General features: G+C 37.0%; 1 protein-coding gene across 1 annotated transcript in view; it reads right to left on the bottom strand.

Annotated features, from left to right (window-relative positions):
• The window catches only part of LOC104527397 (nebulin), a gene marked incomplete at its 3' end in the record, with an annotated part of 36,284 nt that extends 17,995 nt beyond the window's left edge, over positions 1-18,289 (bottom strand). Inside the window, exons 1-21 of the mRNA XM_029085736.1 lie at positions 18,088-18,289; positions 15,478-15,683; positions 13,039-13,143; positions 12,317-12,421; positions 12,109-12,213; positions 11,293-11,397; positions 9,982-10,086; positions 9,679-9,786; positions 8,783-8,899; positions 7,989-8,090; positions 7,799-7,906; positions 7,600-7,704; positions 6,842-6,940; positions 6,265-6,369; positions 6,060-6,167; positions 5,066-5,377; positions 4,720-4,926; positions 3,501-3,608; positions 2,101-2,412; positions 682-888; positions 338-442 (exon numbers count right to left, since the gene is read on the bottom strand). Of these exons, the coding sequence (XP_028941569.1) occupies positions 338-442; positions 682-888; positions 2,101-2,412; positions 3,501-3,608; positions 4,720-4,926; positions 5,066-5,377; positions 6,060-6,167; positions 6,265-6,369; positions 6,842-6,940; positions 7,600-7,704; positions 7,799-7,906; positions 7,989-8,090; positions 8,783-8,899; positions 9,679-9,786; positions 9,982-10,086; positions 11,293-11,397; positions 12,109-12,213; positions 12,317-12,421; positions 13,039-13,143; positions 15,478-15,683; positions 18,088-18,289 (3,036 nt within the window). The remainder of the gene's footprint in view (positions 1-337; positions 443-681; positions 889-2,100; positions 2,413-3,500; positions 3,609-4,719; positions 4,927-5,065; positions 5,378-6,059; positions 6,168-6,264; positions 6,370-6,841; positions 6,941-7,599; positions 7,705-7,798; positions 7,907-7,988; positions 8,091-8,782; positions 8,900-9,678; positions 9,787-9,981; positions 10,087-11,292; positions 11,398-12,108; positions 12,214-12,316; positions 12,422-13,038; positions 13,144-15,477; positions 15,684-18,087) is intronic.
• Positions 18,290-18,605: the final 316 nt, after the last annotated feature.

Here is an 18,605-nt window from a genome sequence, read left to right as displayed (position 1 = left end):
ACAGAGAACTTGTTTTGTATAAAAGTAGACGACATTAGTCTCCAAACCTATAGGAATCTGAATAACAAGTCATGCTGGGTTTCTCATTCAGTCTATCCAAGCAGTTTGGCAATAAAGCACTGAAATGTGTTTATGTTCATGAGCACTCAGACAGCTTAAAAATTTGCTTAACAAGCACAAAACTCGTTGACTTCTAGAAGGAAAAGTTTAGCTGCATTCTGAGCTTGTGCATTTCTGTGTTCAATATCATAGTACAAGTAAATAAAAGTTATTCTTTCTGTTAAGTAAATGACAAATAAATATATATTATTGAACAAACTGTTGGTTATATGCTCACATCACTCAAATTGTAGGCATTGACCCTGGCTTGAATAAACTGAGGAACATCAGGATCCAGAGTGTATTTGTGTTTTACTTTTTCACCTTCTTGCTTATATTTTACCTGCAAGGAAAAATAAAGACTTGTTGACAAGTGCAAGGTAGGTAATATTAGAGTTAACAAATATAGACAATGCAACAATGCTTAATTCTTACCAACAAATTGCAATTTTACTATTTTTACAGTTTTTGAAATGCAAAGGGTTTTTTAGATGGAACATCAGACAGTAATATCAGACAGAAATCATAAATATGGTAAAAAATAAAGTCACTATATTGCATTAATAATGAAAGATTTCTTACATCACTCAGTTGCTTGGTGTTGTGCTGAGCTAAAACCATTGGTATTGAATCTGGAATACTTGTAAATTTGATGGTGTCTGGGTGCTGACGGTATTTCTTTTCATTTAGTGCATGTCCAGCCTTTTTAGCTTTTTCAACATCCAGAGAACCGAGAGGACTCCATCCAATCCCCTTGAACCAGCTGTTATACTCTTGTTTGTATGCATTCTGGAGGAGAGAAAGTCAACAGGGACCAAGATTTTCCCACTGCACTGTAATAATTCTGTTCAAGACAATAATCACACACTCTAGCTAGTGTGTTCCACATTTGCAGGAAATGTGTATAAACTCGTGAAGGGAACGATAGATATTTTTTATGCTTCTCTGTGATTCAAGGAAGAAAACAAGTTATTGTATTTTTTATTTATTATTCATTTTTTATAACCTGTAACAACCCTCCAGTACTCACTGACCTTCCTTTTCTTTTACCCATGTGAAAAATTTCACCAACCTTCAATTCTTAATAACTTCTACACTACCATACAGTGACCATTTAACATTGTTTAATTTGTTCCATGTTTCAGCAGACTCTGTGAGACTTGGTCTTATGCAAAGGCCCACAGAGCAGAGGCTCGGTTCTGGTTTTCTTCCTGTAGTTCCTCCTACCATACAATAAGCAGAATTCACAGACTCCAAGTGAAAAATTTATCCTGGCTACAAAATATGCAGAAGGTTACCCCATATAAACATTCAGAGAGGGTTAATGCACAGTCTGAATGCAAGGATATCGTGGACACTGTTTTTTAAGACCCTTCCATGTTCTAATTCTAAAATGAGTGGTCCTCCCTAGGGATCCATACAGAGTCAAACTCCACAGGATACAGCAGTGCAGAGTGTAACCATGTATGTCTGGTCAACCATTTGAAACTCTACCTGCAAGAAGGACTAAAAAGGTCCCAGGAGAGGTCTCCTATGCTAGAGATCTCCAGAACTATTATTTCTAGTAATAGTTACATTTTGTCCACTCCTTCATCCTAAGTAGCTAATAATAGTCCAACTACACTACCATATCTATCTCATGTGAAGTCAAAGCAAGACAACTTAAAAGAAGCCTTAAAGAATAAAACAAAATTGTGTTAGTTGAAAAATAAAGTTTTCTGAGGAATTGTGAATAAAAGTTCATTTGAATTCAATATTCCAGAAGTCTGCTCTCCATTGATACATCAACATCAAAATCCTGTTGAGTAGAAGTCACCTGGAATCTGGTATTTCTAAATGCCACCACCAGCTGGTAAAACTTCTAATGATCTTCCCCAAGATGTAAGAAAAACAGACCGTTCTCATACAGTAATGGCAATTTTCATTGAATATAAACTCATCTTTTATTTTTCACAGTGCACAGGAAAAAGTCCATGAAATTGCCATCATTAAAATACTCACATCACTCTGAATTTGCATCATGTTCTTTGCAAGCTCAACATCCATGGCATCTGGCAGGTAAGTGTAGTGATGGATCAGGTTTTTGTAGTGGGCATTAGAAGCTACATCCTGAGCCTGTTTAGCAGCCTGGATACTGAACATGTCAGGAGTTGCATGATAGACAGTCTTGGACTTCTCGTAGTCTTTCTTGTACTCACGCTCAGACTGAATCTTTGCTACGTTCATGTAGTGGACAAGCTTAGGGTCATCTTGCAGGCTTCTGAAACCAACCTGCTTTCCTTTAGCCTTTTCATATGCTTCTTTGTATTTATACTAGAAATAGAGGAAAGAGATCAAATGTACTGCAGCACAGCTACAGATGTCCATACTCATGCAAAAGAAAAGCAAAGCTCTCACGACTTGCATTGGAAAAACAAGCTGCAAGTAGTTCAGGAAGATAAACTCTCCTAAATGGCACACCGGCAACTGTACCTACGTTAGCTTTTCTTGCTCCACCATCTAAGCCTGTACACAACAGGTTACACACACCACAACATGATTTATCAACATTAGCTTTTCTCGTAAGGCAGAATGTTTCCTAAGCATTCCTGTGTGGAAAGGTGTATGAAAAATATCAGGATAATTGAGATAATCCTTCATGGTAATTTGAAAGTAATAGCAAACAAGTGGAATAGGACTGGACAGCTTCCTCTAGTTATATGAAGCAACTGAAACAACTCACACTGTATGCACTTTGCACTATAATGCCTTCTGATTTGCATATAAGCCATACTCCACTGTATAACCAAAAGCACCCTTAGCACATATTGTCTTGTGGTCTGTAAAAAGGTGCTGATGTAGTGTATTTTCTGGAAATTTGTCACAGAATGATTGCAAGAACCACTGATTTCATTTCTCCTGTGAAAGGTGGGTTAAGAACCACAGTGCAATAGCATTTCACAGAATCACAGAATGTTGGGGATTGGAAGGGACCTCAAAAAATCATCTAGTCCAATCCCCCTGCCAGAGCAGGAACCTAAATGAGATCACACAGGAAGGTGTCCAGGTGGGTCTTGAATGTCTCCAGAGAAGGAGACTCCACACCCTCCCTGGGCAGCCTGTCCCAGGGCTCTGGCACCCTCACTGGAAAGAAGTTTCTTCTCAAGTTGAAGCAGAACCTCCTGTGTTCCAGCTCACACCCACTGCCCCTTGTCCTAAAGCAGATTTGCCTATCTAAAGCAAGCAAGGTGGGCATAAAATAAGTTCTAGGCAAACTAAGCCTTTGGGAAAGAGTAAGAATCTCTTTCTTACAATACCAGCTCTGGTGAGACCTGTGCAACATATGAGGTCTACCATATGGCCTGTAATGGACAAGTTTTTTACTAAATGTCTAGAAAATTATACCTGGAATAGATACTTACATCGCTAGCAATGTTCCTTGAAGCCTTGGCTAGAGTAATTGGAATAGCATCAAGTGACACATTGTTCCCTTTAGCTATTAGATCATGGTAGTCTTGTTTATAATATGCCTAAAAAAGAAAATACATATTATTCTAGAGAATCTAATAATCACATGAACTATGTGTGAGTCAAAGCTACTCCTAAGCTACTCCATGAAATTCTTTAGAAGCAGATGCAGTGGGGATCATATGCAACTATCAGTCTTCATTTATGAAAGTGCATTTATCTATGAATTAAATTAATTGAATGATTACATGATTAAATGTTGTCTGGTTAGAAATTCAAATGACATCAAGAATGAAAAATTACAGTGATACAAGCTGATTATAAAGAACTGACTAACAGTGAAAGGAATCTGCAATAGGTGTGTATCTGTAACATATTACTTTAAAAAAACATCATTAACAATGTGTAAAATATGTTGTAAAGAAGTCACTTACATCACTGATGTTAGCTGCATTGTATCTAGCCTGGATAAACTGTGGGACATCAGGGGTGAGAGTATATTTATGTTTAACTTCCTCTCCAGAAGATCTGTATAGTTTCTGTAAAATATATGGTACAGAAATAAATCCTTTTCTCCTCGCATAGCTAGCCCCAGCTCACTGTAATTTAACTGAAGGTTTATGTTTGATTTAGCAAATAAATCTACATTGCCACCTATCTCATACAGATTGAGGCTGCACTTTTCACACAGAATGGGTGATCTTGTTGATAAAAGGAAGGCACCCTAACAGCTCGATGCAGCCTTTACTCAGGAAAATTAAGCCTTTTAATGGACATAAAAAACCATCTCTGAAACGGTGGGATAATAGGGGATGGTAGGAGAGTGTAACTTAACATAAAGCTTGCTGGTTTATAATGATGGACACATTGTAATTCAGCAAACATTCTGTAATTCATTCATTATTGTAGGTGATAAAACATCGATAAACAACTTGAAAACATCACATTTCCTAAATCCAATGTATTTCAAATATACTAAAATATAAAATATTTTAATAAAATCTTAATATATAATATAAATTTTACCAGGAAATTACTCAGGCACAAAACAATGACAACACAGAGAAACACTTTTAGACTAATAGAACTTTTAAAAATATTTAAAGACAATGCTCAACACTTCAACAGATACATCTCTACTTTACTATAACACCCATTTCTTTCTCTACTTACATCACTGACTTGAACTGAATTCTGTTTGGCTTGGACCATTACTGGAGAGTCCACCACACTTGTAAATTTAATGGTGTCTGGATGCTGACGATATTTCTTTTCATTCAAGGCTTCTCCAGCTTTTTTTGCTTTTTCTACTTCTACTGAGCCAATGGGGATCCATCCAATGCCTTTCATCCAGTTATTATAATCTGCTTTGTATGCATTCTGATAAAGGAGTGAAAACAATGTTTTAGAAGTTAGGAATTAGAAAAAACAGTTCAGGGACCTCTCCTGAGTCTTCACATTTTTTGCTCAAGGCACCTCAAAAAAATTCCATTCACATGAAGTTTTAGGTTTGACTTACATCACTCTGAATCTCCATCATGTTTTTGGTCAGCTCCACATTCATTGCATCTGGTAAGTAAGTATAGTGGTGCACGAGGTTCTTGTAATTAACATTGCTGGCAATCTCTTGAGCCTTCTTGGCACCGACAACATTGACCATATCCAGCGGAATGTTGTACTTAGTTTTTGTTTTCTCATAATCTTTCTTGTACTCTCGCTCAGACTGCAGCTTGGCTACCTTCATATGATGAACGAGTTTGGGATCATCCTGGAGGCTCTGGAAGCCAACGAGTTTACCCTTGTTGGCTTCATAGGCTTTTTTATAGTTAACCTGTTAGAATATAATAGAACACAGAGAATATCATCTTAAGTGTAGTAACTTAGCAATAAATAAATTAAAATCAAGGGTTACCCTTTGTTTCCTACAAAGAATATCCCTCATTTAAACCAGTGACCATACATCTTAATAAAACCAGACATACATCTCTTTACAAGTCACTGCTCCACAAATCATTTAGTTAGCTAACAAAGTAGTATTATCTCACTTGTACTGATCATAAGAAGGAGAGGAGTCTTAAAATACTAAGGGACTTCTGTAAGGCCATCCCCAAGAATCTACCCTAAAACTCAGTAATGTCCTAGAGTCTTTCATCTCATTTATGATCAGGCCTATAATTAAGGACAGAGAGAATTCAGAGGTCCATTGCTCATGGAGCTGTCACTACTGACCTACTTCTCATGATTTTCCTTAACCATACTAGAGTGCAAGATAACCTATTTATTCACAGAGAATTTCATAATGAAACAGTCTTTTCTACATGCAATTACATAAATACATTAGTGAAGCAATGAAACACCAGTAAAAATATAAATGTGTTAAATCCATTCGATTACACCCTCAAAAAAGGCCATAAAGAAGTTATCCTTCAGATATCCTTAATAAAGATAACTGCAAACATTGTTTAAGTAACCTCTTTTGAATTAAACAGTTCCTTTCTGAAGGATGTACTTACATCACTGGCAGCCTGCCTAGCAGCCTTGGCAGCTCGGATAGGAATAGCATCACTTTTTAGATCATATCCCCTTGATTTTAATTCTTCCAATCCCGTCTTGTAATAGTTCTAGAAGAAAAGGTGAACTTTGAATGAACAGTTTCTAGCTCACAGAAACTTCATATTTTAAGTTGAATGAAGAGCTCTGGATTCAAAATACACTTACATCACTAATATTGTAGGCATTAACTTTAGCCTGTATAAACTGGGGCACATCTGGAGGGAGGTGGTACTTGTGAATAATTTCTTCACCTTTGGATTTATAATTTATCTGAAAAAAAAAAAAAGGGCAATTTAACAGCCAGTGTTTATAGATTGTAAATGCTTAATAATGCTGAGTGACACAACTTAAAGATCTCATGTTACCTCACTCACAAAGACAGAGGTGAAATTCTAGTCTTTGCCAAGTTAATGGTATAAACAACATTGACTTAAGTGGTGCGAAGAATATGTTAAGAACAATGGAAATAACCAAAATTACAAACATATACACTAAAATTTGACAGGAACAGCCACTTGAAAAAATAATAATAATAAAATTTGATTTCCAGGTCATCTTCCACTGGAACAGAACTGTGAACACACACAAATGATTTTGTGCTTGTGTGCACATATATGCACACACATTCACCTACACATTCATTTTAGCAGTTCTCCTAAAACCGGATGATAAAGTGAATGTGGACGCAGTGCAGAAATTGATAATGTCAGAGTGTAGCCACATGTCTTCAGAGTTTACTTACATCACTCAGCTGTTTGCTGTTGATCTCTGCTTGCTTCTGTACTGGGGAGTCAGCCACTTGAGTAAATTTGGTTTGATCAGGATGCTTTTTGTAGGTGTGCTGAAGGAAAACAATATTTGCAGAAAATGCATATAAGCAGAATTATTTTATAAGACATAGCAATGTAGCGTTACTTGGGATAGTTTGCAGTCACAGCATGTGTGCAGATTAGCACTGTCATGCACAATGGTTCTCATGTTACTTTTTAACATAATCAGATAGCAAGTAAATTTCTTTAAGTATTTAAAAGTATTGATGTAAATATTTTTAATAGGTGTATAAATATTATAATGTATAGTATTCATTATAATATATATATTATAGTCTTATTATATGCAAAGTGTTTTCCAAGTATAAAGTAAATAAAATTAGTACTAATAAAGTAACTAAATTGCTTTTAAAGTATTAATGTAAAAATATGTTGACTTAAGTAATGCATGCTTGAGGTTCACTCTTCATTTTGCTGATATTCCCCTAATTCTATGGTTTTACTTTTTAAAAAAAAAAAAAAAAGATAGTGCCATATCTGTCTTGATCACTAGGTGTCACAAAAGGCTCTAAAATACAGCTGAATATGGTTTTTAAAAGTCACATATGCTAATACGGCCAAATTAAAAATCATCAGTTAGCAGGATTCACTCTGTAAATGTCTACCTGCCTCAGAAGCAGATACTCTGCATGTAGTTGGTACTTAATAACCACCCTTGTCCTGTACTTACATCTTTACACTGCTCCAGCTTCTTAATAGCTTCGTACTCTTGAGTTATGGTCTGAGGGAAGTAGCATTTTGTCTTTTCCTCCTCGTAATCTGCTTTGTAATTTTTCTAGGAATAAAATCAACGTTCAGTAAGAAACTATAATTGAGCTTTCTCTGAAATTAAAGTATGACAGTGAAATGAGAGTGATTGCCACACTTACATCACTCTTCATAGCTTCAACTTTCATGCAGTGTGTATGATGTGGGTCCTCAAAGCTTCCCAAATAATGTCCTAAAATATTCTTTTGATAGGCATCTTTATATTTTACCTGGAAAAATAATCACAAGTTGAGAAATAAAGGTAATCAAGAGTGTCAGTACTGAATGGCATAGCGTAAATCAAGTACATACATCACTAAAATTCTTCAGAACAGTATCAATCTGGAACTTTGGTGTGTCACAGTAATTCATGCTGGTTCCTTTTGACTGTTCGTAGGCTTCTTTGTATAATTTCTGCAAAAGAAAATAATGTCAGATCATGCAGTAGATTTCACTGCAACTCACTCACAACACAATAAAAAATATCACGAGTAAAACTGAAATGATTGCAAAGAAAAGATTTCCCAGAAGACTGAAAAACAGATTACTTTTTTTCCTTAATTTTTTTTTAAAAAAACCTTTTTTTAGTGACTATTACACTTGTAAGGGAAGTGTAGAAGTAATAGAAAGGTCTGACTAAAGGTTTTTGAACTTCTGACACTGGGAAATACACAATCCCTTTCCATATAGGGGAAAAAGACAAGAAGAGAGAAATTAAGAAAGCCATAACAGTGAATAACCAGAATACAATATATATGAATACGTAAAAGTACCACATATTGTATCATAATTGGCATCAGCTGAAGTCCCTGAAAACAGTAAGGGAAGTACTGTCATCTTGTGATCCATTTTCCACAGGGATCTGCATGAACTATACAATAATTATCTACCCCCAGAACATGCCACAGCTACTGTTACACCCTGCTGTGGAGAAATGACTCCATATCTATACTCTTCTGGTTGGTGGCATTTCACGACAAATACTGGTCTATAAAACTAAAAATACTAACAGATCCAAAGGAGAAGCCTTGTAAAGAAATTATGGGTTTGGTTTATTGTAAATGACTGAAAATCATTCAGCTCAGCTGTACTTTGATAATACTTACATCACTCAGTGCATTTCCTGCAGCTTTTAATTGCCTCAGCAATGGGTTCTCTGTAGCAGGAAGCACGTTATAATCTGCAATAGCTTTGCTCTTTTCATAGTCTGCTCTGTATTTTATCTTTAAAAAAAATACAAATAAAAAGGGTGAAGTTTTAAAAATCAGTATTAAAATTAGTATTAAAGCCAAGTGCTCACTAACCTGTATCATACTGAACTTTTCAGGAAAATTTCTCCTGTTTTTTTCTTATGACTCAATGGTGGCAAAAGACCATGAAAGGCACTCGGACCACAGGAGTGCATGGATGACAAGATGGGAGGCAGGGTCAGAAGATAAGTGAGAGCTATTTAGTACATGTCCCCACCTCTAAGTCCCTCTCCAAACATTGTAATTTTTCATATATCAGTTGACATCTCAGAATAGTCACGTTCTTACAATTAATGACATAAGATTGTCTTTGCTGATGTATTTACTGTTGCAGAAAATGCAAAAACCAAACAAATTCTGTGTTTTGAGCAAAAGATGGGCCAGCAAAACATCACTGAGATACACTGAACAAGGATGAATAAATCTGAAAATACTGAGCCAAATTCAGCCAGCTTAAGTTGGTCTAGGCTACGAGTATTGATTTGTTCCAACTGAAAATCAGGCACATAACATAATTAGAACAAACAGTGAAGCAAATCACTTCACTGAAAGAAAATTCGACTTCTCGGATACAATTGTGGAAGATCATAAGCCTGGCTAGTTGTTATAAGCTTCCTAGTGGAATGTACACAAGAATACATCTTTTGCACCTAAGAAAATATTTTTGACACTTGACAAAAGGGTTTCAGCATGAACTGACCTGACTTCAGAACTATACTCAAGCTGAACAAATGGGAGCGCACATAACCTACCTTACTGACATTATCTGAGACTCGCTTATTAGCTTCATACTCCGGAGTTTCAGTCTGCATAAAGTAGATTTGGTCTTTCACGTTTTCAAAGTCTTCCTGATATTTTCTCTGTTAGGAACAGAGACAAACAGATTACAGCATATCAAATGCACTTACACTATAACTCAGCCATTCACAAAGTAGCTTATTTAGGAAAAGAGAAATACCACAAATGGAGCAGGCAAAACTAATCAGTATTTTCCATGTTAACATAAACAGAGGATAAAGCTGTTCATTTCAAGATTTTCTGAAGAATTCACTTACCATACTTATATTTTCTGCATTCATTTTTGCAATTGCAACATCATAGCAGGGAGTTTGAGTCCACTTGCCTTTGATCTTGTTTTTATAGTCCTCATGGTAAATAATCTATAACAAAATCAAAAGGTAAAATTTAATCCTCAAGATACAGCTCAATTTTCAATGGACAGATTTGGTTTTAAAAGCCTTCTTTTTAAAGTTACTTCACATTTTACATCTGCCTTATAACCATATTATCAGTTATTGTCAAAAACACACTTAAACCTAAGAGCTTCAGTATCCAGTTATTCCTCTTAGTACCTTGCCTGGTCAAAAAAAAAAGAATAAACAGGTGAAATAAGTAATCTCTTGTAGAAGATAGTTGTTTTTACCTTCTTTCATCTTCCAAATGGGTTCACTACAATTTTTTCTCAATAGATTTGCAATTGTAAGTTAATACTGTAACTCTCTAATCTTAAACAGCAGATAATGTTCAATACACAGCAATAAAATCATGCATGTCCTCTTCATCATATCTAAATTCTGAACCAAGCTGAAATCCTACTTCTGTTTTACAAGATTATGCGACTTAGTTCCACTTTCTTCAGCAAAAAATTGGTCTTCCTGTATTATACTTCACCTCCTGCATTCCTCAACTGTTTTTTATTTTAAGAATATCTAAAATTCATTGACAGGGACTGGTGTCAGAGCCTTTGTTAGTCATGCCACACAGTTATGGAATTTAATGTTGAATGCTGCTTGTTAATTCGGTGTGCAAATCAGGAAACAGTTATTCAAGTTGACACTGACTGGTACCCATGAACCTAAAAAGTACAATGGTTTGACACCGAAATGAACATTTAGAACATACTCTGCACAGTTGACCTAGACAACTTTTCAGCAAAATGAGGTTATTCCTTGTAACAAGTAACTCACTCCAAAACCAGATATATATTTACGTGGCATTGTTCACCTTTAAGAGGACAGCAAAAGGCATGTTGTTTATTATTTTCTCCTGTAAACACAGAAAGTGTCAAGCAGGAGACCAAATAAAAGGAGAAGAGGAAGTAATGTGTGTATGGTAAAAGCAGAAATGTTTTGTGAAAACTAAACTCACCAACAAGAATAAAGTTTAGCCTTTCATCTGAGACTGGCTAGGATTTTCTCTGAGACATTTGATGAAGAAAGGAACTGACTTCTGCCACTGAAAATCAAAGGAGTCTTCATACGAGCTCTGGTCTTTTCTTTTGCTTTCCCTTTCTTTAGTTACCTTTCTGCCTCGCTAGCTCCAGAAGTGAGGTTTCTACAGAAAGAGCAGCATTGCATTCTACTCACATCACTCAGCTGCCTCGTCACTTTCTTGGCTTGTTCCACATCAGGTGGATCTGGCAGACAAGTATATTTAGATTTTTGTTCATCATGCCCTTTTTTGTAGACAATCTGAAAATATGAAAGAAGTAAACATTTACAGTAACTACCAACTTAGGCATCAGAACATTTGCTCTTAACTCTGCTAACACCACCATTAATGGCAGTAGTTCTGTCCACAGCTACTCCAGCGTAAACTCTTTCAATCAGTGTATTCTGGAGGAGTACTGAGAAGTCTCTTGATAAGAGACAGTGAAAAAGAATCAGTTCCCTGGGCAAGTTTTCAGGTATATCATTCTGTTGATCCTGATAAACACGGACTAGTGAACTTCTGGAGATCTGCAAAACTCATTGAAATCTTTAAGCGAGACCTGAAATCCTCGGTTGAAGAGTTCTGTGTATCTAAGTATCAGCAAATCACACAGCCTCACAAATCCCTGACTTTTCTTATCACTTTTAGAGAGACAGATTTGTAGAACCACAACAGTGAACTGGGCTTACAGCCAAACCTGAGAGTTTCTCCGCAAATTCTGAGAGATGCTTGAGGCCTTCTTATAGATTACTTCAGAAGATCTTTAATAAATTAATTATTTCATTCATTCATAACATACATATTTTTCTATTGAAACAGAACTACTGTCAGAGCTAACTATCAGCACACACCTATGCATTTTTATTTTCTGTTTCACTGTGAAGTTTTTACTTGTAGTCAAAGTCCACCAGAAAGTCTACCAAGTTACACCCTAACAGTGACCCAGCTGTCAGTCAGACTTTCATACTTACATCACTCAGAGCCTTTTGAGCCTGTGCCACTCTTCTGAGCTCTGGACTGTCATTGTAGGGATAGAATAATGATTTGTCTCCTTCCCATTCTTCAGTATAGAGTTTCTGAAAAATAGAAAAATGACAGAATACTCATTATGAATTAACCTCTGACTTTGAATGCTTCTTGCACTCCAGCTGCCTAGATCTGTGATGTTTTTTTTATTACCTTACTGAACATTGCTGTGTTTTTTATTGCATTCACAAGCTCGGGAGCATCAGGGGGAAGCAGGTACTTGTCCTTATTCTCCTCCCAGTTCTGTTTATATAACACCTGGAAAGAAAGATCAGCACTTTGGTTACTCTATCATTAGAAAACATATTTACTTTTGTGAATAAACTACCTGTTTTAAAGATTTTTCAAAGTGAAAATCTCAGTGCCATTTGAATACATCAGTTGGAAACATTCACCATGATATCCGAGCTTGCTTTATCAACTGCTCTATTATCAACACTCTCCCTGTGCTTCTAAACTAACTGTTGTTAACTGTTAAGGGCAGTTAATGACAAAACAAGGGGAAATGGGTTTAAGCTGAAAGAGGGGAGGTTTAGATGAGATATTAGGAAGAAGTTCTTCACTGTGAGGGTGGTCAGTGTAAGTTGTTGCCCAAGGAAGTTGTGGCTGCTCCTCCCTGGAAGTGTTGAAGGCCAGGCTGGATGAGGCTTTGAGCAACCTGGTCTAGTGGAAGGTGTCCCTGCTGCTGGCAGGGGGGTTGGGACTGGGTGAGCTTTAAGGTCCCTTCCAACCCAAACCATTCTATGATTCTATGATTCTATGAAACTGTTCTATGAACATTGTTTTACTGCCCTGAGCTCAAAACTTTATCCATGTCAATAACCTCATGATCCACTAATGTTCACAACCCTTCCAGAAGGTCAGAACTCACTCACCTTGCTCACTTGCTGCGACACCTTCTTTGCATGTTCTATATCCTTGGCCTTTTCATCAACGTGGCAAATAGTTCTAGCAACTGTACCAGCCATGCGGTATTTCACCTGGATCAATGCACAACAAAACACATTTATTCTTACAATAGAAACTGATAGGTTTTGGGTTTTTTTTAAAAAGCATAATATTGACATTTTGACACCCAGTACTGTAAACACTCAAAACCTGAACTCAATAAAGCATTTAGGACTAGCTGTTTCTTAGAGATTAAGCCTATAGAAACAATAATATAGTTTATATGGTTATAAACTGAAAGAGGGGAGATTGAGATGAAATGTGAGGAAGAAATGCTTGGCTGTGAGTGTAGAGAGACACTGGCCCAGGTTGGCCAGAGAAGTTGTGGCTGCTCCTCCCTGGAAGTGTTGAAGGCCAGGCTGGATGAGGCTTTGAGCAACCTGGTCTAGTGGAAGGTGTCCCTGCTGCTGGCAGGGGGGTTGGCACTGGATGAGCTTTAAGGTCCTTTCCAACCCAAATCAGTCTGGGACTCTGTGATTCCATTAAACACTAAGTGTAGTGCTAAAATCAGTACAGCCACATGACCACAGCAAACCAGCAGCTTGGACACAAAATCTTCCTAATGTGGTTCTATCAGTCCCAGCTTGAGAGCAGGCTCAGGCAGCATTAGCACACAGATTGCTGCATCACATTCCTCAATACATCCAAAGTCAGGAGTGGAGGAGAATTTAACGCACACCAGTTCGGTCACTACCCTCTCAGACTTGAGAGCAGGCTCAGGCAGCATTAGCACACGGATTGCTTCATCACGTTCCTCAATACATCCAAGTCAGGAGTGGAGGAGAATTTAATGCACACCAGTTCAGTCACTACCCTCTCAGCTTTAGGAGATCCCATTCCTAGGGACTCAACTCTCCCTATTTACAGTACAGAGAATTAAGAAGCCTTTGTAGGTGGATTTTGGTTTCCCAAACTGTGGTGTATAGTTGAAAGGCAGACTAGAGCTGCTTAAAAGAAAGAGGGGAAGATGAGCTAGCTGCTAGAAGCAGAGGCTCTGCATCAGTGAGGCAATTGCATTTGGGCCAGCTTTCCAAGGCAGATCACTAAGAGTGGGATTCACACACCACACACCTTGGAAAAATCCCATAGTAAATGACAAGATATACAGAAGTTCATTTTTGCAACACCTGGAAAAACTAAGCATCATTTTTCCAATATCTGGTTAGAAACTTGACTCTCAGGTGCTTTATGAAAACAAAAATATTTAAACACATTTTAAAAACAAAACTCTAGGTTTATTTACCCAGTGCACAACTTAACTACAACAGAAATTCATGAGACACATCATTCATGATGACTGCAGGATATAGTGTGTGGAATCTTCAAATGCAATGATAGGGGCATCTCCACCACCCCCCATGCCCGTAACTTCTGATCAGAAGTTTTCAAACCTCTTCAGACACAATTAAACAGGGCTATTTTTCAGCTAGAAAGAAACCATCACACCTCCCTTCCTCAAAGGCCTAAATTCCAAATGACATCATAGAACTCAAATTTGACATATATTCTGTATTCCTCACTTGAATCTGATAACATTTCTGCTAAAAGTTCAGATTGTCTTATCACAACAGCATCAAAAAACTCTCACTTATTATCTGACATTTAAAACTGTGATTTAATTTTCTTCTTTACCACTCATTAAATATTTTCTCTTATGATGATTGATACCCACCTCACTGAGCTGGTCTTGCACTTTCTTGATTCTCCGAATCTCTGGGGTATCAATTGTGGAAGCATATGGCTTCCCTTTTTCTTTTCTAAATTTTTCTTTGTACTTGTTCTGAAAGAAAATAATCACAAATAAAATGAAGACATATTCTAGAGCTCTGGCAGAAATGTGTATAGCAATTACTGATTTATATTTATGGTTGGTATAGGAATTTGGGGCAGATGATTGAATAATACAAACTGGTGTTACTCAATTACATTTGCAGAGTTGTGCTTATTTTAGCCAACTTTCTTCCACCTGAACCAACAGAAAAAAAAATAACTTCTAAATTTAGCCTGGTTTAGATCACCTCTAATTGATTATATTCTGCTTAGGAACTTGGTATTGATAAATTTAGTGTTATTTGTTTCAGTGACCAAAGATAAGGAAAATATATGGGTGAGGGTAGCAGTGCTAGACCTCTGATCTCACATAATCCTGTAACAGAGAATGCTGGTGGGTAATATACAGTAAAATTTAGGAGAAGGGATTTGATACCATCTACATCTGTGCAGAGAAGTCATTTTCCAAATAACAACACTAATACACATCATGAAGTGCAGAAGACAAAATAGCAGTGTGAAAGTTTGCCATAATACCTATTAAATATTCTTAAAGTTGGTTTTCCTCAAGAAATAAAAGACATGGGACAGTTTACCTCACTGAATAGGTCCTTCATTTTATTACTGTGTTGCAGATAAGGCGTCAAAAACTTAGATGAATCCACTTTTGTCCGCACTGTCCTCTTCCTGACTGGAGCTGCTGCATTCTCAGCAGCTGGTGGTTTTTCACGCTCAACAGTATGGGTGGTAGTTTTAGGACCTGTGAAGTCTGTGCTGATGGTCTCAGTGATCTCATGACCACCTGGGAATAATGAAAAAAAAAAAATAATTACTTGTTTTATAACTATAAATCATCATTTTATGATATGCATTTTTCACCTTCCCTATCTAGTAAAAGGATGCTCAATTCTTACCCACCTTTCCTACTAAACTACACTTGCTCCTAGCTAGATCACAACCACGGCAGAGACATAGCTGGGATACTTACATAACCAATTAACCAAGCAACCATTGGAAATAAGCCTTTAATTAATTGAAATGGGCTATATACTTGTTTATCAACATATACATGCTATAAGCAATAATTTTAATACTAAGATTCTAAATAAAAGCATTTAAAAATAATTATTGTAACTTTAAAAGTGCTCCAAAATCACCTGAAGAACCTAGATTTTTTATTTCATATCAATTAGCTTTAAAAAAAAGCACAAAAAGCGAATGCATGAAGCTCAGGTTTCTGATAGCTATTTGCATTAGTATGAGCCAGACCAGAAAATACAGCATTAAATATTAAATTGAGAAGTATACAAAACCTACATTGCAGAATGTTTGTTTACTATGTGAACATTAATTGCATTTCATTAATGCTGTCCCAAGATATTATTAGTTACTTCAACACCTCCACAAGTTTCTGTCTTACAACAATTTGTCTGGTTAGAATTTCAGAACACCTGATGAATGCAGTGGATTAATTAATCTTAAAAATAATAAAATGGGAGTCTTCCTTCAAAAATATAGACCTAGATCACTTGCTCAAACAGTATTAATTGAGTCTTGTTTTATTAAATGAAAAATATAATATTTTGGGAGCAGAACCTTTGTTTGGAAGGAAACACGCTCACAAAGTGACACATGAAGCTTTTGCTTACACATAAGTCTATGCTATAAATAATATTTCAGGGTAACACAGCAGAGAGTTGGATTATATCTGTACTACAAGTAGAATTCCAAATGATGGTAATAATTCCTTGGTGACTCAAATATTTGTTACCAGGGGCATGAAAAAAAATATGCAAACTGCCAATTTTGGGGTGAAATTCCACAAGGTGAAGGGAACAGAATTGAGATATGTAAACTGGTTTCGGGCAGAATCTTTGTTTCTCATGTGTACATATCTAGTCACACTCACAGTCCATAATTCTGTCCATCTTTAACCCTGATGACTGGATTTGGTCAACATGTTACCCAAGTAATCTTCCTGCTTACGTTTCTTATTAACATAACCTGCTGCTTCATTGTGTCAGCTCCTGTGGAAGCAGCTGCCGGGCAGGAGCAAAGGGAAGAGTATCAGTGAGACGCAGGGCAGGACAGAGATCAGCACAGTCCTTTTCTGATGGACACATCCACAACTCATTCCAATGGAAACCAAAGAGTGGCGGAGAGGATACTCAGAAAAAGCTAGGAGTCCTCTAGATCATCCCACAACAGGGTCTTGCAGAGGAAATAAAGTATTAAGAAGCAACTGTTCACTGATATTTGTGTATTTAATATGAAAAAATTAGTCCTCAGAATACAAAAAGGCACTAATTTAGCACTATGCATTAATTACTTGGATATATACAGCACATGCAACATCACAGGGACCTTTACCTCATGTGGTTCACCCTCCTCAATAATTGTCTCTTCAATGTAGTACTATAATAAAAAAATAAATAAATAAAGAGGGGGGAAAAAGTCATTCTTAGGCCAGATCATACAGAATAGCAAATTGTAGCTTCTCTGAAGCTGTTTTTAAAACACACTTCTGGAGAAATAGGACTGTATTTCATAGGTACATACATAGTCACATTTGCATCCTTGGTAATTCTGAACATCTGTTCATATTTTTGATTAATGATTGGGTTTTTTTTCTATATGTTCCTCAATAAACCTTCCTCCCAGGTAATTAATGAAGGATCAGTATCTAATTTTATCCACAAGAGCAAAGATAATAATGACCACACTAAAAGCAAGAATCAGCATTCAATATACTTTGATTTTCCAAGTGTGTGGTAATACACCGAGAGGACTGTAGGAGGTTTCTCTCTCTAAGGCTGCCCTCAGAATTGTTCCTACCTACAGATCCTTGAAGAACCCCAATAATTACTGGCTGCCAGGTAGACTTGTACTACTGATCACAGTTCTGAGCTCAGCAGCCCAGTTAATTTTCCACCCACTTTATTGTCCACTTATCCATCTCACATCTCATAAATTTGGTGATAAGAAGACTATGGGAGACTGCTTCAGAAGTCTTCATAAAGTAGTCAAGGTGTGCGGCATTCACTGCTCTCCCCTTGATCATAGCGGTAGTGAACTCATTATAAAAAGGCATGAATTTGGTTAGCCATCATCTGCTCTTGATAAATCCATGTTCACTGCTCCTCATGACCCTCTTGTCCTTCACATGTTTATGAATAGCTTCTAAAAGGATTTGCTCCATAGCTCGCCCAAGGACTGAAGTGAGGTTGACCAGTCTGTAGTTCCCTGGATCTTCTTTCTTGCCTTTCTTAAAGATGGGTACCACATCTGTCTTTTTCCAGTTGTCGGGAACATCTTTGCATCACTATGAGCTTTCAAAGATGATAGCAGCCTTGCAATGTCATCAGCCCATTCCTTCAGCATCCCTAGATCCATTCCCTCTGGTTCCATGTATATCCCAGTGGGTTAAGTCATCCCTAACTCTGTCTTCCTCTGCTGTGGTTACTACATCACCCCCATATCTCTGCTAGGAAGCTCTGAGATATGGAAGACCACAAGACAAGCCTTATCAAACTTGAGGCAAAAAAAACTTTAACTACCTCACCATTTTGCCTGTTCCTTGTCACAAGCTTCTCTGCCCTGAACTATGGTCCCACACTCTCTTAGGTTTCCTTTTGCTGCTCATGGCACCTCTAGAAACCTTTCCTGATGTTCTTCCCTTGCTGGCTTCAACTCCAGCTGAACTTTGCCCATGCATGTAGGAATA

This window comes from Antrostomus carolinensis, unplaced genomic scaffold, assembly GCF_000700745.2.
Source record: "Antrostomus carolinensis isolate BGI_N321 unplaced genomic scaffold, ASM70074v2 scaffold2817, whole genome shotgun sequence".
In the NCBI taxonomy this organism is placed as follows: Eukaryota; Metazoa; Chordata; class Aves; order Caprimulgiformes; family Caprimulgidae; genus Antrostomus; species Antrostomus carolinensis.
This window is presented reverse-complemented; position numbering and strand designations above follow the sequence as displayed.